This window comes from Poecilia reticulata, chromosome 11 (genome assembly GCF_904066995.2).
Source record: "Poecilia reticulata chromosome 11, P_reticulata-male-v2, whole genome shotgun sequence".
Taxonomy (NCBI): domain Eukaryota; kingdom Metazoa; phylum Chordata; class Actinopteri; order Cyprinodontiformes; family Poeciliidae; genus Poecilia; species Poecilia reticulata.
The window spans coordinates 12,867,708-12,888,416 of record NC_088840.1 but is presented as its reverse complement, the minus strand read 5'-3'; the positions used below and the strand labels follow the sequence as shown (position 1 = coordinate 12,888,416).

The 20,709-nt window shown below is 40.3% G+C and overlaps 2 protein-coding genes across 5 annotated transcripts; both read left to right on the top strand.

Moving 5' to 3' along the window:
• Positions 1-1,358: 1,358 nt before the first annotated feature.
• On the top strand, positions 1,359-8,381 carry matn1 (matrilin 1). Of its 2 annotated transcripts, XM_008421839.3 has the most exons (10): positions 1,360-1,601; positions 3,471-3,655; positions 4,115-4,279; positions 4,367-4,589; positions 5,897-6,019; positions 6,110-6,285; positions 6,373-6,595; positions 6,685-6,831; positions 6,919-6,999; positions 7,783-8,381. In XM_008421839.3, exons 1-10 carry the CDS (start codon positions 1,514-1,516, stop codon positions 7,830-7,832), a joined length of 1,461 nt encoding a protein of 486 aa, XP_008420061.1. In that variant the 5' UTR covers positions 1,360-1,513; the 3' UTR covers positions 7,833-8,381. The 2 variants fall into 2 exon arrangements, with proteins under 2 accessions (XP_081468869.1, XP_008420061.1); XM_081612743.1 differs by lacking the exon at positions 5,897-6,019 and having other exon boundaries at positions 1,359-1,601.
• A 2,892-nt stretch (positions 8,382-11,273) lies between these two features.
• sesn2 (sestrin 2) lies at positions 11,274-20,112 on the top strand. 3 transcript variants are annotated; one of them, XM_008421835.3, is made up of 12 exons: positions 11,275-11,568; positions 11,670-12,067; positions 13,129-13,194; positions 14,365-14,553; positions 15,172-15,354; positions 16,665-16,883; positions 17,000-17,138; positions 17,224-17,339; positions 18,373-18,456; positions 18,957-19,063; positions 19,153-19,297; positions 19,559-20,112. In XM_008421835.3, the coding sequence occupies exons 2-12, from the start codon at positions 11,726-11,728 to the stop codon at positions 19,643-19,645; spliced, it is 1,677 nt and encodes a 558-aa protein (XP_008420057.1). In that variant the 5' UTR covers positions 11,275-11,568; positions 11,670-11,725; the 3' UTR covers positions 19,646-20,112. The 3 variants fall into 3 exon arrangements, with proteins under 3 accessions (XP_008420058.1, XP_008420057.1, XP_008420059.1); XM_008421836.3 differs by having other exon boundaries at positions 11,274-12,028; XM_008421837.3 differs by lacking the exons at positions 11,275-11,568; positions 11,670-12,067 and adding an exon at positions 12,129-12,571.
• Positions 20,113-20,709: the final 597 nt, after the last annotated feature.

Genomic DNA, 20,709 nt, shown 5'->3' with positions numbered 1-20,709 from the left:
TATTAACAAATTCAACATAGAATGAATTTAAAAAGTACTATTTGCAGAACTGGTCGTCAGATATGAAATTTTAAATACTCGAATGACTCAAAATTGAAACTCTTTAGTGTTGTTTGTTATATAAGGTACTGATGGATGGAGGTAGAACGTCTTGTTTGGGTTCAGTTCAGTCTGCCAAGATGACAAAATTACATAACCACAGGTGTTTGTGTGTGTTTTTTCCTACCCCGTTGAATACACTTACACAGATAACTGTGTGTGTTATTCCATCTAAGGCATAAAAAAACCCCTTCGCCCCAAAGATGACATGAAGTCCCAGAAAAAACATGTCGCCTATTTCATCCTGAACCCATCATCACGCTTCACACGTAGCGTTTCCAGTTAGCCCTGCTACTCATTGAGGAGAAAATGTGCTCAGGGAGTTTCTGTACTGTACAGGCCGCTCCCCTCAATTGCGGCTTGTTCGTGGTGTGTGTGTGTGTGAGGTGGTGGTGGTCGGGGCGGAGGGGGGCAGCGTTACGGAGGAATGCAGAGCAGAGAGGGTGGGGAGGAGCGGGACGTTGAAGAGAAAAGAGGGGTCTCTGTTTTAGATTAGTAAGATTAAAGAAGTGTATATGAGCTTCTTGATGAAAGTGTGTTTTCATAATGTGTTTGCTCCACCGGGGCCCTTGCCCTGCTGACACTAGACATAAGTCAGCGCAGGGCTCAAAGAAAAGTCTGATTAGTTTCATTTGTAATCTTGATTTTTTTTAACCTGTTTTAGGGGTACAACAGATTTAACTAGTGATGAAGTTTATTGAATATTTTTTCGACCGATGGAAAAATGACAGAAGTTCACAAAATGGTGGTCATTACATACTGTACTCAGCAGACAGGAAGTAGCTTGTACTTTTGAATTTGAACAGAAACTCACCCCCACACACACACCCGTCATGCAGAACGGCGGGAACACTGCAGGCTGTGTATGATGGCTCTCGTTCACTTCCGTCCCACAAACGTGTGTTTGCTATGCGAGTGAACATGGGGAGAAAAGAGGAATTCATGTTGGTGTTTATTTGAGCTTCGGCCAAATCCAACCTGAAGCTGCAGAGCTGGCACTCACGCTGTGCACCAAACCCCAGTTGGTCCTGCACCCCCAGCTAGACACACACACACACACACACACACACACACACACCTTTCCTGCTGTACACACGTTTACCTGGACATCCTAGCCATATCAAGGTGTTTGTATTTCCTTGCCCACCATTTAGGTCCTTCCCGGGCAGGTATTTCCCTTCCTTTCCCACACACACGTACCCACACTGTAGCTGTGCAGGGGGGTGTGGGGGGGGATGCTGTTTGTGGGCAGAGTGTATGAAGCTCTTGCATTGATAACCTGCAGCTCAGCCTCACTCGGTCTCACTTTGTGGCTGTCCCCATCACCTGGAGCGTCCTCCGGCCCATTCTGTCTCCTTTCTGCTTCTCATTGCTGGACCGTCTGTGGCCGCACTCGGACCCCCTACCTTTCACCATGACGCCCACCGTGCCGCTTTTCCTGCTGCTGCTCGGCCTTATCGGAGCTCAGGCCACCTTTGATCAGCGTATGGCCGCCGCTATGGGTAAGAATGACCTTTTAACCCCTGAAGCCTAACTCAAAAACCCAGAACCCTGGTAATTCTGAAAAGATCTGAATCAATTTCCTTGTCATACTTTATCAGACTTTAAACCATACATAATGTAGTTTGAAAAAAATATTTGCACAAAAGTGAGTAAAAATATCACCACTTAGATCGATGCTAAGACTACACTGAAAAATAAACCTTTTTTTCTTTTTTCATTCACATATATATGTGTGTGTGCGTGAATGAAAGAGTTCAACTATACAAGAAGAAAAACTACAGAATAATCACAATTAAAAGAGAAAAAAATCAGTTATTGTGAATGAAATGAGATTGGATAAAATTATGTCAATATGCTGATTCTGTTGTGGTTATTTGTGTAAATTTATCAGGGTTTCTTCAGGTTTCACTCATTTTGATTTAAGAGCTTTAGAGAACCACCGTTATTTATTTAGCCTAAGTAAGTTTACCTCATATAATTATGTTGCTCAAATTCTTAAGCAAGTCAAATACAACTTTGTTTATTCAAGATGATATTTTTCCAACTCTGGCATGCAATTCACACGTAACCTGCCCAATTTCTTCACCTCAGTATACAGCTTTGTAACAGATACAAATAGGTTTTTCACCAGCTATCAAAAACCCTGAATTACAGCCTTGGTAGATATGGACTTTATTATAAATTAGTAGTTATAATATTAAATATTCAAATCAGTTTCAACACAAGCTGACCTATGGTACTATGAAGAAAAGTAAATATAAAAATGTAGGCAAAAGTATTTGGGATTTAGCTCAAAGGTTTAAAATCTGGATGTGTTTATTCTTTTTTCAGGCCTAAAATTGAGATTATTGAAGTTGTACAGGCAGTTTTAGTTTATATATCCATATTTTCTGTTGGCATTTGTTAATTTAAATACTTTGGTAAATCATCTGGTGCTTGGAAGTTGTGGGTCACAATTATAAAGTTTGGAAAATGTGTGAACACGGTGTGGCACTTGAAGGTAGAGTGTATTTGTCTATTTTTAGTGTGAAAGCTTGGTAGATTTAAAAAAAAAACATAAATAAAAGCTGTAACAGAAGGAAATGTGAAAGTTGAGACTGAAAACAAGAGTGAGTCTGTGTTTAGTTCAGACCCACCCAGTATTTACTTTTGGGGTCCATTTAGATGGGAAATTGGCAGCAAAAGATTGGATTATTATATAATAGCTCCGTATTATTTGCCTACATAAATTTGATGCTGGACAACTTTGGGTAAACAGTGGGACCCATATAAATGTGCATCTTTAGCAGAGTTTCTTAATACCCATTAGAGACAGAGTTAAGACCTACATAGAGAGTCCAATTGGCTCTTCTGGAATGGGCGGTGCTTTGTCAGCCCAAATGGACACCATGTACAAAACCCCATTGTGAGCCCAGACCCAATTAGTATTTATCCAAACCGAGCACATGTTGGCTAGAGAAAGGCCCAAAATCTCTTTGGTCGAGCTAAAAAGCTGTGTTTAATACAGGGAATCATGAATCAGCTTTTACTTCATTTTTAATCTCTAAAAGTAGATATCTTGCTGTTTTTCTGCCCAATCTTTCCTCCATTACTGCCTCTGCCTTTCAATCTCTGAAGCCGAGTCGTCTCTGTTTCCACCCACTTCCTCATACATATATTTTGGCCGCCTCCGTGCCCTCGCCCATCCATTCTCACTGCCTTCTTTCTCCTCTCGTCTCCTCCCACAATTCCCCACCCATCTCTGCTTTTTAATCTAGTAGCCCTTTATTACTAAACGCTGTAATTCATTTTTTTTTTCTTTTCTTAGAAATGTCACAAATGTAAACGTATAGTACATGAAAAATAATTCTGGTTGCTTCCATGTGCAGCGGCAGGTCTGTGCAAAGCCCGTCCCACAGACCTCGTGTTCATCGTAGACAGCAGTCGTAGCGTTCGCCCTTCAGAGTTTGAGCAGGTGAAAGTTTTTCTGGCAAACGTCATCAACGGCCTGAACGTCGGACCCAACGCCACCCGAGTCGGAGTCGTCAACTACGCCAGCCGTGTCAAGAATGAGGTAGAGATCGGTTCCCAACAGCTTGACAAATCTTGAATAGTGTGGAAGTTGATTATTTATCAAGTCTGGAAAAATGAGCATGGAGAAGTGTTTGAGTTTCCAGCTTTTAGATGTTAAGTTATCTGAAAGACATCAATATGATTTATATTTATAAGATGGTATTTATCTTTTGCTGCATGAGCACATTAGTAAATATTTTGTTTCTTTTTTGGCTTTTGGACTTTTAACATTGTCCAAGTCTGGAAAAGATAACACACATGAAAATTGAGTTTACAAGCTTACACTGGACCTAAATTGTTGATTTGATTTAGCATTGTGCATAATTTGAAGAAAACACATATTCTCAAATATTCATAATGTCATAAGAATATTTACAGAAAAATCTTGATACTTGAGTCTTTCAAATTTCTAAAAATGGAAATGTCGCCCTCAACTCTCGTTGTCATTGCCGATCTGTAGGTGTCTATGAAGACTCACCGTACCAAAACTGCTCTGGTCAAGGCTGTGAGCAAAATTGAGCCTCTTTCCACCGGAACGATGACTGGATCGGCCATCCAGTTCGCCCTGAACGTGGCCTTCAGTGAGGCTGAAGGAGCTCGGGCCAAATCTCCTGATGTCAGCAAGGTCCGACGTAGATTTCAGAAGCTTTACACAACCATTCTCCAATCCTGGTGGGCTGTTTACACATATTAAACAAATTTGCTTCCACAGGTTGCCATCATCGTGACAGACGGGCGTCCGCAGGACAACGTGAAGGACGTGGCACAGCGTGCGCGTGATGCAGGCATTGAAATTTTCGCCATCGGTGTGGGACGCGTGGACATGACCACCCTCAGGCAGATGGCCAGCGAGCCTCTGGATGACCATGTGGACTATGTAGAGAGCTACAGCGTCATCGAGAAGCTCACCAAGAAGTTTCAGGAGGCCTTCTGTGGTAAGATGAGAGAGCCACCCATCTTTACAGTAAGAGGAGGGATTAGTCAAGCACAAATGAAAGAGAAGTTAGACGGCTATTATCCGTGTCTTCATCACAGTGGAGAAGTTTCTGCTGGCCCCTTTGCACAGAGGGTAAGATGTCAGGACTATCATCTTTTATTCCAATTTATTGTGTCCTCTCTTTTGTCCTCTGCGCCTCCTCGCCAAGACTCAAATAATGGATGGGCTAATTTCACCCATTCATATCAAACCTTCTTAAAATTCCCGCTTTATGAGGACATTAGGGCAGAAACAATCTTTTGGAAGGAGATTTGCTCCTGTTCCTCTCTCAACTCTCTCATAATCGAGGAGCGAGACTGATCCATCTGTAATTACCGATTTATTAGCGACAATCATTAAAACTGAATTAGCGACGCCCTTTGGCGGTCTCGGCCTGCGATAGTATTCAGGGCTTTGTGCTGCTCGTGCTGTAGAAGCCCGTCTTATTGCAGACGTTTCTTCCAAGGGCAGAGCTGCATGACGGCACTTTTACTTCGTAATGGAGACAAATGTGTACAACACAAAGAAATTAGCACAACATATGTAAAAAGTCATGCTGCGCCAGCCTTTTTCACCTATTTGTTTTAAAGATCCACTGGAAATATGCATAATTTCCTTCACATGTTAAAGGGTTAGTTTGTTCTTTTGGAAGTGGAGTTATGTGGTATACGTACATGAGCAGTTAATGACTGATCTGTAGCAGGCAACAATCTGTCTTAAGTGTTATCTTAAGAGAGTTGGAAAGATGTTCAAAGAAAATCACTCATGGGCTCTGTTATGTTATGTTATGTTATGACTCATGGTTTATATTTGGGTATGAAATTAAACTACAAAGTGACAAAATAGCAAAGCAATAGTAAATGGTAACTTCACCAATGCCAAGCATAGTTAGCTTTGCTAAGCATGCTAATGGTACCACAATAGGGCCAAAGACTATTTTTTGACTACATATGGCAAAGGCCATTCATCTTGCAATATTTTGGGCTATCCATAAAAAACCACTCTGGTGTCTCTTGCGGTAAAGACATTGACTACTCATGGACACTCTTTAAAACCTTGCTTAAGAACAAATCCACAGTGTAATATCCCTTTTGAATGACTGCAGATTGCAGTGGATCATTAAAAGGCTTGCTAAAATTCAAACTGACATAGTTTTTTTTTTTTTTTACCTCCTAACCCTAATCAACAACTCCTGTGTGTGTGTGCTTGCACCTTTCCGTATGGTGATGTGTGCACTGTGTTCTGTGCACACACACACACACACAGTGTCAGATCTGTGTGCTACTGGGGATCACGACTGTCAACAGGTATGCATCAGCACCCCAGGATCATACAAGTGTGCCTGCAAAGATGGCTTTACCTTAAAGGACGATGGTCGCACTTGCAGTGGTGAGTGTGTGTGTCTGAACGTATTTGTGCCAGTTTAATATAAGTGCAATTCGATTAAGATTATCCTCTCGATGTATTTTCTGCTATCAGCACCTTGCGGCAATGCTGCGATAGATGCAGTATTTGTGATTGATGGCTCAAAAAGCGTGCGTCCCGAGAATTTTGAACTGGTCAAGAAGTGGATCAACCAGATCATTGACAAACTGGAAGTCTCTGAAAAAAATGCTCATGTTGGTCTTGTGCAGTACTCCAGCACTGTCAACACGGTAAGTTTCAGTTTTCACTCTCGGTGCTGCCACAATAAGCCATTAATTTCCCTCTCATTTCGAGATTCTGCTTTTGTTAACACACAGGAGTTTCCCCTGGGCCGATACAACAACAAGAAAGATCTGAAAGAGGCTGTGAAGAAGATGGATTACATGGAGAGGGGAACCATGACAGGCATGGCTCTACGCCACACGGTTGATAATGTCTTTAACAACGCCCGGCCTGGAGTCCAAAAAGTCGCCATTGTGTTTACCGACGGACGCAGCCAGGACTACATTGGAGATGCGGCTAAGAAGGCAAAGGAACTTGGTAAGACGGAGGAAAAAGAAATCTGCTTCATATATTGGGGTTGAAAGGTGAAGTGCAAAGTAATGCTAGACTGTGTTTGTGCCTCACAGGTTTGAAGATGTACGCTGTTGGAGTGGGAAATGCATTGGAGAGTGAGCTGAAACAGATTGCCTCTGAGCCAATTGGAGATCATTACTTCTACACAGCTGACTTCAAGGCAATGAGCGAGATTGCCAAGAAGCTACAAATTAACAAATGTAATGATAGTTACCAAAACAGACAAACTGAACAAATGCTTCTATTACAAGAAAAGCAAAGATTAACCCTGTGCTTTAATCCCACAGGTGAGGACCCTTGTGAGTGCGACAGTCTTGTAAAATTCCAGAAGAAAGTAGAGGATGCCCTACAAGCACTAAACAAAAAATATATCCTTTACGGTGATTGAGAGTGGAAAAATCTGTGTTGTGTGTTTGGGAACATTTTTTAGTAGCAATGCACCAAGAATTTCACTGTTTGTTGGAAAAACAAAAATCTTGTCTTTTTCCCATAAGTGAATGGACCGTACCAAGTACCATCGAATTGTAGTAACGTCAATAATCTTTAGTGTGGCAGCTGTTTCTGAGGAAAGGAGAATGTAAATGAGCAATTTTTATTTTGGAGTGAGATATTTGAAAATAAATATCTCAATAATAATAAAGTCAGAGGAAGCACAGATATGTAAACAACTGTAGTGTCATGTTGAAACATGTTTGCTGTACATTCAGGCTGTAAGAGAGTATGAGAGTGCAACACTATCGGTGGATAACAGGAAGGCTGAACATATTACAACAAAGTTGCAGTTTTATCCTTTTGAAATTCCAATATCTGTTTGGCATCAACCATAGTGTATTTGGTGGCCTGTTGGAAGTCTCCAAGTTTAGGCAAGAGTTTACCGTCTTCAGGTAATGCTCATCATAACTGTTGTTTAAAAGAAGCTAGCTGTGCTAACAGTGCTAATCTCTAATGTAAGACGCTAAAGACGGTGCGTGAGCTCCATATTCATGTTGCCTTTGTTTCAAAATAGTAAAACCCTGCTTTACAAAACCTATTCTCTCACTTAATAGCCTGACATCACTCCTACTCCCATTAGGAATAATTAATGATTGTAATAATGAGTCAGATGTCTGTGTTATTGACTGTCTCCGTTTCTGCCCTTAACAACGTCTTACTAGAGAGTATGTCGAAGAGGATTGCCCTGCTGGAGAACAAAATTGTTTGAAGACTCCCATGCAACTCATCTCTTATGGCTCTGCACACTCACCATGTTGCGTTCAGTAAAATACTCAAGTATATGAATCCAAACTTCTGCTTGTGCGCTGAACTCTCCAGATTCTTCCAATCAACTCTTGCCAAATCTATCACTGATTTTTCTCCAACTTTCCTGGGACACGAGCCTCAAATTACCATGTGGGGGGGGGGGACAAGCCTTTATATGCGCATGTTCTCTGTAGGTTGCTCTCCGAAGCCGGCCTGTGTGCTAATAAAAGTCTTCCCTCATAGGGAAACAGTGATGGTTAACTAAATGTTCTTTTTTTTCTTTGTCACTGCCGGAAACGACCTCTGCCAAGTCAAATGATGCAGCTTCATCACCTTTGCTTCTCTGTTTTTACTTTTTGCTACCTGCCTCTCTCTTTTCTTTTCTTGTCTTCCTATTTAAAAGGCGGCTTTATACATATACCGGTAAATTAATATAAGATTTATGTCTGACAGGAAGAATACAAAGGTGATGTTTATTTTGCTAAATAAAGGTGATTCAGGAAGTTAATAAGGTTGTGGTCTTTATGGGTCAGAAAAAGTTGTGAAACAAACAAAGCACAAATACACACAGTTCAACGCAGTTTCAGATTATTTTAGTATAAAACAGATTAAATTAATATTGCTGCAGTGTGTGGTTTTAATATATGTAGTGGGCTCATGAGGACCAAAAACGCTGGATGTCTTTGGGTTACCTGCTGCAGCTTAGCTTAATTGCACTATAAATTTGGATAATAGTCTTTAAGTGCTAAAGTGCTTCTCGAGGGGTAAAGATCGGTATGAAAACAGAACACTTAGCTGATTTCCCCGTTTTATGAAAGGATTTACAAAACTGATAGTGAAATGCCTTTATGAAAGAACAAATGAAAAGTTGAAAGTAGAGTTTAACAGAAATCCAGCAGGAAAAACTGTTAAGCTATGACTTTGATTATTTTATTATCATTTAATATTGAAAGATCATTTAAAAAATGTTAATTGAGCCTCTGGATTGGGACAAAAATGAGCAAATTGTCTGCATGAATGACTGAAGTATATACAATGCAGCTGATTTGACACAAAATAAAGTAATATGAAACTATAAAGCAAAAAAGGTAGTCACAAGAAGAGTTCTTTTGTATCTTGGCCCCCCAAGGTTAATTAAATGCAATTCGTGTCAGTTCAATTCAGTTTGGCTAGAAATACTTTAATAATCCCAAAAGTAAGTTAAATGTTGTGACTCATCTAAGTTTCTTCAGAGCTGTCCTCCAGACTGCAACTTTTAGATGCATCCCTCCTAAAACACACCCCAGACAAAAAGTTGACTTCCCTCATCACCAGCAACTCAGTTCTGTAGAGGCTTATAATGAGTCAATGATCCAGGTGTGTTAGAGAAGGAATGCATCTAAAGTTGCAGATGGTAGCTCTGGAAAACTAGACTTGGGCAGCCCTAGCATAAATGTATGAAAATACAATGTTAAAAATAAATTAAACAACACCTTACATTGCTAAATAACGCTTTGGAGCGTCTGGTTAGGAAGCGCATTCAGTGGCGCAATGCAGGGTATGCAACGCATAGGGGTGCAGCCAGGGGTGAAAGTAAGGGGGTACGGCAGGGTACTGCGTACCCCTAAAAGATTTAGCGGGGGTACGCAGTACCCTCAAGAGGGGAGCGGCTCTCTGCTGTAAAAAATCAATGGATTCACTGTGCAGCCGTGAATGCACCCACTAATCAGCCGCGTGACTGATTAGTTTTTCAAGAACAATCTAAAACACAACTTAATCAGTTAATAAATAGCCTTTTTTCCTCATTTCATATTGTTTCTGAACTGTTTGTGCTTTGCTAGAGCAGCGGTGCAATATGTCGATCGCGGAAGGTTTTGAATCGATCTCGACATTAGATGACAAACTGAACGCAGCCAGGAGGCTGAGACCAGCACGTCCTCTGTCTGGCTTAAAACGTTGTATTTTATTAAAGAACAACAACAAAAAAATCAACATAACGTGCTCAAATTAGTGACCCAACAACAATAGTAATCTCAGTGATTATTGTTTCAACAAGGTGTTGCGCAATTCTGTGCGTTTCGGTTCCATGATCAAAATAACGAGCAGAGCAGGAGTTTAAAATTAACTAATCAACCACCGCTGTGTTCGGGGAAACCCTTATCAATAATCGCAAAAATAAATATCAAGCCTACAAGCCTAATATTGTAACGGACTGGTTGTTATGTTTTTAACATAATCTCTGGTTTGCTTGTGGAGCTCAGGAGGTTGCCATGGCAACGGGTGTGCTTAAATGACAGAGAAAGATGGAGAGTAAAAATGTGCGAGTGGTTTAGAGTTGATCACTTGTTCGGGTTGTTTTACCTTTGTTTATCTTTGCTGTGGCGCATCACAGCCGCTGTAGTTTCTGAACGTTCAATAAACGACAAACTTGGACTAATTACCTCATCCTTTGAGAGTACAAGTCATTTACAACAAACGCCAAACACAGTAAATATGTTTCAATAAGTATTTAACAAAAAAAAGGCTCCTACCGCGATAATTATGTGAAATTAATTGTCTAATATAAAAAAATTCTTTTGGGTGCTGTCGGGCTCAGAGTCTGAGAGGCTTTTCCTTTATCAAACAATTTTTTTTTGCCTCTTATTTAGTGAAAATATTGATATAAGATTTTCTCCAAAATAATAACCTTTTTCAACCTTAGCTCCACTGTTGAAAATGAGGCTCTAAAATTCAGAAATGACATTGAAATAAAATCTAGTCCAACACCTTGTTTGAGGTGATTCCTCTGGAACCTGTTGGAGAAAAAATATCCCAACTTCAGAAGATTAGCTTTAACCTAACAGAGCTCTGTGGTTCCTCCTGTCAGTATGAGAGTCAGGGTGAGGAGGCGCCATGTTAGGAAGAGAAGTGGAAGCTGGAGGATCTTCAGAACAAACAGGTCATGATGCTGGGCTATTGATTATCCCTCTGTCTGGACACAGGATCAATAGAACCAGTTTAAGCTAAAATGAATGGTGTTATATGCCAGACATGGAAAACTGGGATGCACTCCATGCCATGATGTTCAGGATTTAGGTCTCATGGCATCTCAAGTTGTCGACATTGCAGCCAGTGGATTGAAGGAAATACAGCTTTATTTTGTAGCAATTCAAGAGCTACCAGTATTTATCACTTTGCAAAAATTTAATCAGCACAGAAACTCCAAAGCACACAAAGAAGCTATATACTCTATATATATATACATATACATACATACACACATATTTTTATGGTCTTTTTTTTGTCATAGTACCCCCAAGAATTTAAAACTACTTTCACCCCTGGTTGGGTATTATCTAAAGCTTTGTAGAGTGTTAAACTAATAAATTTAAATTAAGTATTTATGAAAGGTTTCACCACAGTGACGTCACAAAACGATCTCTCCAACATCTGAATACAAACAGCCAGGAACATCAGAAAGTTTCTTGGCTCTTGCAATTTAATTACAGTAAATCATCATAAGTTGTATTAAATGTGTATTTCTGTCAAGAGCTGGATACCTCACCCCCGTGTTTAAACATAAACGAGTATTCCGCTTTTAAAAGCGTAGTTAACGCCGTTCACAGCACTGCTAGCTGACGCTACAAGCTAGTTTAGCGAGCTAACCGGAAGCTACTCATTCAGGCAGCCGGGTATGAAGGAAGGACAGGGGGAGGCTCTGGCTGCTCATTCATCCCTGTGTGAGTTTATACGGAGTGAGCGATAACATCGTTCTCAAGTATTTGACGTTGACGTAAGCTAATGTTTGATTCAAACTACCTCAGAGTTACCTTTACTTCAGGTTGACCTAGCTTGAGAACAACAGGTAACCTCAGCTCAGCCCAGGTGTACCAGGACATGGCCAGCGGTTCCGTACCAAGCTTCACCTTCCAGGCTTATGGAGAAGACAACCCAAGGCAGGTGTCAGGCTCCGGGAGCTCATCTCGTCACCTCTCCGATTCAGAGTCCGAAATCTGCCCGACGACGAAGAGCTTAGCTCGGCTGTGCAGCAGGGACAAAGATGAGCGGGCCACGGCTCTGGAGAAGCTGAGCGAGAAGATTCTAGTACGTTTAGAATTGGACCGGACCGGTTCGGCTCGGCTCAGCAAACAGACGCTTCTTCATCTACTCCGACTGTCCAGGTCGTGTCCCCTTCAGGAGGTACGGATGAGAGCCACCGAGCTGCTGTGTATTGCACAGGTAATGTTGGGCTGTTCAAAAGCCTTTTTTTTTTTTGCTTCATATTGCAACAACAGAGAACCTGGAGTGTTATTCTGTAAATAAGAACAGCTTATAAGTTGGGTTCTGCACTGCTTTTATTTGTAAGAACTCTAGAGCGAAGGACTAACCCACGCAGTCACCATAAACCTGGACCTGATAATCATTTATCAGCTGGAAGTGGTCCTGATTACCTCCAGACTGCGGGATATTTCATCAGACACTGAGGTGAAGGTGATGCAAGCTCCTGCTGCTGTGAGCACAAACAAGCAGGCCGGACACGCCTCCTTTCTATGCCCTGAAAAACATGTAGCAGGCAGGCAGGCAGGCAGGCAGGCACACCCCCCCGAGTCCCACAGCAGCGCTGTAAAGTAACAAAGTCACACCGGCTTGACGCATTTCTACCATTGTTTTAGACCTAACTCATGTTGCTAAAAGCAACCAGGAGCTTCACTTGAAGTATTTATCTCTCGTGTTCAGATGTCGGTGAGTTTTTTTGACTTGCAATTTGCCTTTTTTTTCCCTTTTTTTTAAGAACCGCTTGTTATGGAACAGGTGTCCAATTACAGTTCGGCTGCTGCAGTCTGATGGGGGGTAGATTTCATGCGGTTATTTTTTACTTATTGTTTTACCAAAGTATGGTTTGTGCTGAAAACGTAGAAGAATGTTAGTTAAACGGTAAATACGTGTCTTTTATGGTTGAACATTTGAGCCATGGTTTAACCCAGATCCAAGACTGGATCTGGGACTAGCAGGACAAAGGTTGTCAATAGATAACCAATAATCAGCTGTTTGTAATGTAATTATACTTGCAGCAAAATTACATATCTTCCCTTATTTATGGGAATTGACCGTTTTTATTTTTTAATTGAAGTTTGTATTCTTTTTTTAGGAGCAGCAGGCTTCTGGTTAAGCTCAAAAACTAGCAATATAACCTTATTTATTTGTCTGCTGTGCTGCTAAAATGAAGAAGGTTGTCATTTTTCTCCCAATAGAATAATCATTAGATTATTTGACAGAAATGCGTTATTCTTTATTTCCAGGAGGAGGGGATTGAAGTACCTCGAGCCTTGGCTTCTGGTCCAAGTGCTTTCATTCCTGCAAAAGAGGTATGTAGCTGCAGACATTTCTGACGTTTAAATGAGGTTCACATAAAACTTTAAGTGTTAAGATTTGGTAAATTTGAACAATTTGTTGTCTCACTATTCACTAAACTACCATTAAAGCGTGATATTAGTTTTTCCTCTTTGGTTTATAGCACTATTACTGCAGCGCCCATTGATACTTTGCTGGATTAAGACCAACTTATCACCTCCTCTATAAGGGGTCTCCTATTCGATTGTAGTTAATTCTACAGTTTGCCAATAATGTTGTTGCGCGTTTGCACATTGTTGATGTCTATTGATGCAAATCCAAAGACAGGATACCAGACATCAAGCACCTTTGAGCAGAACCAGAATGGAATAGAAAATGGAAAACAATATGGACTGATTTTCAATTTTCTTTGAGATCTGAACTGTTGATTCAAGTTTTTTTTTTCTTTCTTCATTCTAAGGTCTCTTACATTTAAAATCACCAGGAGTTTTAAAGACATCAGAACATTAAGGAATTACAAAAATGTCCATATTCATGCTTGTCAGATTTGCTCCAAACCCTCATATTTTCTTTATTCAGCTGAAAAAAAAAGCATAAATAAATCTAAACTAATTTTGATGCATTTAATGAAAATGAAGATTCAAATCATATTTCCATGCGTTCGGCCTGGCTTTGATCGTATTCTGTCAGACGAGCGCTTTATGTTTAAGGCTTCTGAGTTTTCAACAAATCACAGAAATTACTTTTCTACCTCTGTTTGCAGTGAATAACATTTATAACCAATAAATATGCACATATACTGTCTGATAAAATGACAATATACATGGCACTTGTTTTTCTTCTTTAGATTTCCTATCTTTAAGACTCAGACATTTTATGTTTTTACGACTAAATGGCCGGGCAAAGAGACAGGCCCAGAAACGGTGGGGCCATCGTTTCTGATGCAACATTGCCGTAGGAGCTGCATTAGCCTGTAACAGATGCAATACTAGAGTTTTGTTGCCAAAGCTCCAGTCAAATGTGACTCATGAAGCTTCGTTTCCGCAACAGAAATGATTGCGTTATTAGCTAGATGTTGTTAAAAATGTTCAGATGAAATTTTGGATTCTTTAATAAAGCCACATTAGAAAAAAGTAAAAATTTTCTTGACAAGGTTTGAACTGGAATCTGTTTTTGTTTTTCAGATGTTGATAGAAGGGCTAAACCAGGACATCCTGGTCGAGTCTTTTCTTTCGCTGGGTCGAGTCGATCATCTCACCATGGTCATGGCGCTCCACCCGTCTTATCTGAGCTGCTTTTTGAGAACCCAGCATGCTTTGTTTGAACTAGACGGCCCTTTGCCCCGTGACTGGAGACATTACATTTCCATAATGGTAAGAAAATCTCTTTGAGTTATTATTATTATTATTTAGAGAAAGAGAGCTTGCACTTAAAATGTACAGTTTCAAGGTATTTGCTCAAAATTATTTCTGTAAAAAGCAAAAGTACATTGACCTCGACATTAGCTTAGGAGATGTATTTTAATTTACCTGCCTTATTCTCATGGAGTTGTTTTTAGCGAACTATTTTCCTCCCGTCGGTTCCATGAGAGCATCAACAAATGTTGTGCTCATGTTTCCAATTATGACTATATCGAATTATTGTGAAACATTTAATAGCAGTGTTGTTAAACCTAACTTGACTGCAGTAATGCCCACCACAGAAAACTCAAGGGGGAAAAAAACCACATTTGTAGCGTTTTTGAGGGATCTTAAGCTGTCATAACAAGTCGCTAACAGGTTTGCCAACTTGCTTTTTCATAATAATGTGGTGACTTGTTTCTCATTTATTAAACCAACTGCTCCACCTTCCCCAGATATGTACTGTTATTTATAGAAACAAAACACCTGATATCATTGTTTGACTTAGATGCGCACCTCAAATATAAGGCCATGTTTTCAGTGGAAATACGGGCGTGTTTATTTTTAGTTTGCCTTCCTGGTGTCTTTCAGGCTGCAGCCCGACACCACTGTTCGTACATGGTGCAGCAGCACAGCAAGGCTTTCCTGGAGGCTGGAGGGGATGAGAGCTGGCTCAGCGGCATCAAGCACGCGCCCGTCAAACTCCGCAGCCTCCATACCCTCAACAAGCTGCTGGCACACCGACCCTGGCTCATCACACAGCAGCACATCCAGGTCAGACACGTCTGCTGCTCGCCCACTCACTTCCTGTCCAAAGTCAACTTTATGTTTTGCCACTTTTAGCTAATAGTAATAGTTAAAAGCAGATTTCTGATTTGCATCCAAACTCACCTCCTCGGTGACTCGCCCGGTGAAATATTTTGGAAACTGCGTTCTTGCATTAGGCAGCCATCGCTACCAGTGGCGCAAAAAGTGGGTATGCAGGGTATGCAACGCATAGGGGCGCAGCACCAGAGGGGGTGCCAAAACCCCGTCTGGAGGGGTGGCGCGCCGATGATGTTTTCCCATAGACTTCATCGCGCGCCTTCCGCTCCTTCACTTCGCGCACGTAACGAGGTAAATGTAGCGAGTTTTACCCTTCGCGTATCGTCGCCTCGGGGGGCGAGTGAGCGTCGCTCCTTCACCCTGACGTTCCTTCCCTGGGGGTGTGGGGCGCCGATCTATGTTTTCGCATCCACCTGAATAATGTGTAGTTGCGCCACTGATCGCTACTTTAAAATGCTACATTTTTCTCAGCAGACAGTCAAATCTCGCCAAGATTTTCATAAAAGGAGGATGTATAGTACTTAAGCCTGCCGCAAAGAGCAAATAATCAATTAACTGCATGATAAATTAAAATAAGCTTCATAATTTCCATTGTGACGATTCATATTGTTTGAAAGGCAGATTTTGTTTAGAGACTTCATAATCCGTTTTTATTTATGGTTTCAGTTTTGTGTGGGTTTTATTTCCGTTTTATTTATCGTTTTTGAAGTGTTTTTCTTTTGAATATTTAAAATGTCTTCCAGTTCCAGTGTGAAGTTTCCTGCCCAAAAATGTAAGCGTATTGTTCATTGGGAGGGTGAACTTGCATTATTATGCCATTATTAATATATTGATTGAAAATGGAATCAAAACAACAATATTGTTTATCACAATAATTTCTGGGACAATTTATAATCAAGCACATTTTGTTGTTGTAACAGACATAATAGTGCTTTGTGTGAAAGATTGAATGAGATGTAAATTTCAGAAGACCAAACAAATCATTTTACTGCAGTTGTCACCAATTTTAGGCAGCCATGATGGATTTTCAGGTTGACTTTGGTGAGAAAACTGAGCCTGTTTCATGTTCAACTTTACTAATCAAGTGTATACTAACATTACCAGTTTTTCATGACAAACTGTGGCCATCGTCCTTAAAATAGTCTCGAAATGTGTTGGTTTATATGATGAGCATATTATTTACCCATATCTCTTAATTTCTAACCCAATAAAAGTATTTATCGAGCATTTATGGAGCTTTTTCTTACCAATCTTTGCAGGAGTTGGTGTGTGCCGGGGCAGAGCCGCGTTGGTCTCTGGCTGAACTGATCCATGCCGTGATTCTGATGGCACACACTCACTCGCTCTGCTCCTTCGTGTGGGCCTGTGGGTTAAACCCAGAACCGGACCACATCGGGGGCCACACCTTCCACCCTCCGTCGCCCAGCCACATTCCTCGCAGCCCTCACAGCCCGGCTCATGAGGACGGCAGGCAGGAGGTGAGTCGCAGTCATTTCCCATCACCAGTCTTTAACAAAAGCGGCTTGGTTCACGTCATTTGTGTGTGTGTGTGTGTGTGTGTGCATACAAATATCATAATTTTGACGGTTTGCAGCTGGTGGATGGAGCGGTGGAGGTGGAGGTACTGATGAAGAGAATGGTGGAGCTGCAGCAGCAGCAGGAGGAGGAAGAGTGCACGCAGGAGGAGATGGTTACTCGGTTTGAAAGGCAGAGGAGCGAGAGTATACCAACAGGTAAAAATACGCCCGTTTACTGCAGGTCACTCCGTCGGCCACTTGGATATTTGCTGACTCGACTTCTTTGACTGTGTTTGTTCAGCGGTGGTAAGAGGAGCTCCACCTGAGCTGGTGTTGTGTCTAGTGGAGGAACCCGAGTTCAGATATGAGGACTTTGCCCCCAGAGGAGAACAGTCCCCATCCCCCATGAGAGCACAGGTAGTTCACAGTTTTATCTGTTCAAATATTTTCTAAATGTTACATTTTAACCGTAAACACAAACGCTGTTGAATTATTTTCTAAAGGAGAAAGTCAAGCAGGGCTGGAACGACCAATCAAATCAATCGTGATGAATTGATTAATGAGCAATTGTCAATTTTTATAGTAATTGATTCATTGGAATATACAGACTAAAAAAGGCCATTTGCTCAAAAAACATATTCAGATCAGTGATTAAGCCAAAACGGTACAAAAAAAAAAATACATTTTGCATTTAAGATGAACGCAAAATGTCTGTAAATATGTTCTGTCCAGAACTCCTTATGTGGCTGTTTAAGCTTCACTTGGTGCAAATTCAGTACCAAAATACAACAAAATGACAACCTTTTAAGCACATTTTGCTACCCGGTTATTAATCAGTTAAATAAAAAATTAAAAAATACCATCAGATCAGCCTTACACCGTGTTGTCGCCAAGTCGAGCAGAAAAGGCTCAGCTTTTCACATGCCGATGTTAAAGTCATTATTGTAAATAAGAATGTGTTATTAATAACTTGCCAGTTTAAATAAAGGTTCAAAAAATAAATAGAAATATTTTTTTAGCTTCAGATACATCTTTTGGTGCAAATGATCGAGCGTACACTAAAGGAATGCTATGTTATCGCATTTTGAGCAAAAATGTTTTTCTTATTTAGAAAAATGAATTGAATTACTTATTTGCATCTCTTATTGTAGTTCCAATACTGTATAAAATGAAGACTAAAGTGGGCAAATGAAAAATCTGCAGAAATGTGCCATTTAAAAAAAAAAAATGTTAATCATCAGAATAATTGATAGAATAATTGATTACAATAATAATCGTTAGTTGTAGACCTGCAGTCGAGTCTTCACTTGGTAACAACTTCCTCACCCCTGTCAATCACCGATCATGGCCTTTCCAGAGTAAAATCACTAATATCTGTCATTAGCTGATTTGTTTGTGCACCTCATTTCTTCCCGTGGTGATCTTAAAAATCTCAACATCTGATCTGCAGGATTATTCATGGGAAGATCACGGATTCTCTCTGGTGCAGAGGCTGCTTCCCGACATGGGTCAGTTCCTGGATGAGGAATTTCAGGTACTTTCCCCTTTAATCTCTTAAAAAGCAATAAGGATGAAAATGACCCAAGAGCAAAAACACTCTCTGTATGAATCACTTGTAGATTCAGGAGCACACCGCCTTTATGACTTGATTTCCTTAACAGATAAAGAACTAAAATCTAAAAGGTTACTTTTTTTCTGTTTGTCATTAAAAATAACTTTAAGACACCTGAAACAAGACAGTGGGCAGTAGTTTTTGTTTGACCATTTGCTAGGACTCTTAACTTCCTCTTTGTCGGGTATCACAGTTGTAAATTTGCAGAAAAAAAGTCTTTCAATTCTTGTTTCAGGGATTTTACTCGTTTTCTGTTCCTTGGCTACTACACACGCTTTAAATAAAAATGCATACAGTCCAATTGGTTAACTTTTGCAAGGATGTTAACCATCCTTGCAAAATTATATGAATACTTTTCAAAAATATAATTAAAATTGTGATCTGAGCTTGTTTAAGTTGATGATGGTGATGCAACTTTGCAGGTCGTGAGCAACTTGACTTATAACAGGATGGCCATGCATGAGGACGTGGACACTTACACTCTGAGGAAAGCTCTGTGGAACTACATCCACTGCCTCTACGGCATACGGTTAGTGTAGCACACTCTCTACTCTCACAACGCCTAAACAAAATGTCCGCCGTATTCCCCGCCGTCTTAAGTCTTTTCTGCGTCTGCAGGTACGACGATTACGACTACGGCAGCGTCAATGTTTTACTGGAGCGCTCTCTGAAGGTCTTTGTTAAAACCATGGCCTGTCACCCCGAGCAGACCACTGCGCGCATTTACCACGCCTTCTGGAGACACTTCAGACACTCCGAAAAGGTACGGACTGGTTCAGACACACACCTTAGCCTGACCTCTGTCATCGCAAATCACTTGACATTTCAACTCCTCTCTGGTATCTTCTCAACAAAGAATGAATCACTGGCATTTCAGACTTTTACTGTCGTTTCCGTCTCTTTTAAATGTCATCAGAAAACAAAGCTTTACAGACAGGGGGTTGAAAATGTTTCACCTTTTTACCCAGAGGTAGATGACATGGCATTTTGTTTTTTGTTTTTTTCCCACTTTTTTTTCCTGCAGGTTCACGCCAACCTAATAGTGATGGAAGCCCGGCTGCAGGCTGCTCTTCTATACACTCTGAGATCTATTACTGCCTACATTAAATGACTTTGTTGCACACCTTCCTGCAGATGCTGAGCCAGCTACAATGAAAAACTTATTCTCACACACTACAGTGAATGTTTGCGAATTCATATCGTATGTTTCAGTGTTAAATGTTTTTGATGCTGCTTTGCAATGTGGATGTATTTAAAATAGAAAATGTTACCTATTTTTGCACTGAGTATGTCAGGATGGAAATCCCCAATGGAGCCTTGAGCGTTGAGCTGATTTATCTTGCACACATCTTGTAAAATCTACATGCTACACTCCTGGTTATGTCATGTCAGTTTGTTACTGCATTAGTAAATCATAAATTAGAAAAAAAACAACTTTATTTTTGATGTTTAATTAACACTACTCAGCAAAAATCAACCAGCCTCTAGTTACTGTCTGCAGGTACAATAAGGCTAAGCTGAAACTTAAAATATCTTGTATTTTTTATAAGCAATAAAGTTACTTTGTTAATGGTGAAATGTTTTTGCCTTTTTTTCTCTCTGTCTTGGTTCCAAAGTCTGGAAAAGTCTGGGCTCTTATTTTGTGAAAAAGTTAATTAAATATGAAAATAAGTTATAATATTTCCCTTACTATAACTTAAAGGATAGAAATCAGATTTTTCTGAAAATGGCTTCCAAAAGATTACGTCTTTTACCATTGGTTTGCCACAACATCTAGACGATTACAGTATAAACCACGCCTGTACTTCTGCTTAGATGCCAAAACATTGGCCACAGTTTTTAATATTGGTAAAAAGTAAAAGTTATAATTGATCACGAACTGATCTTTAAAGAATCCATTTGTGAAATCCACTTTTGTTTTTTGAAATATGTCGAATTTAATAAAAGGGATTTCCAAATATCACCAGACACCACAGCTCAACTAACAATTTCTTTAGTATTTATTTTAAGAATATTAAAATCTATATTTTTAGAAATCGTGTTTGTGGTTCTAGAGTTCTGATGTTCTGTAGTACCAACCGAGTAGAAGATGAAAATGATCTTAGGGGACCCTCACTGCTGCTTTGTTCAGTTGTGCTTTGGACTGGCTCTGATTTAACCCGCCATGGTCAAGTG

Coding starts and splice junctions, on each gene's coding strand:
- sesn2 (XM_008421835.3), top strand. CDS start 11,726: ATGGCCAGCGGTTCCGTACCAAGCTTCACCTTCCAGGCTTATGGAGAA. Junction 17,139..17,223: donor GAGCGAGAGTATACCAACAG/GTAAAAATACGC, acceptor GTGTTTGTTCAG/CGGTGGTAAGAGGAGCTCCA. Junction 18,457..18,956: donor TCCTGGATGAGGAATTTCAG/GTACTTTCCCCT, acceptor GCAACTTTGCAG/GTCGTGAGCAACTTGACTTA.
- matn1 (XM_008421839.3), top strand. CDS start 1,514: ATGACGCCCACCGTGCCGCTTTTCCTGCTGCTGCTCGGCCTTATCGGA. Junction 6,020..6,109: donor CGATGGTCGCACTTGCAGTG/GTGAGTGTGTGT, acceptor TTCTGCTATCAG/CACCTTGCGGCAATGCTGCG. Junction 6,596..6,684: donor TAAGAAGGCAAAGGAACTTG/GTAAGACGGAGG, acceptor TGTGCCTCACAG/GTTTGAAGATGTACGCTGTT.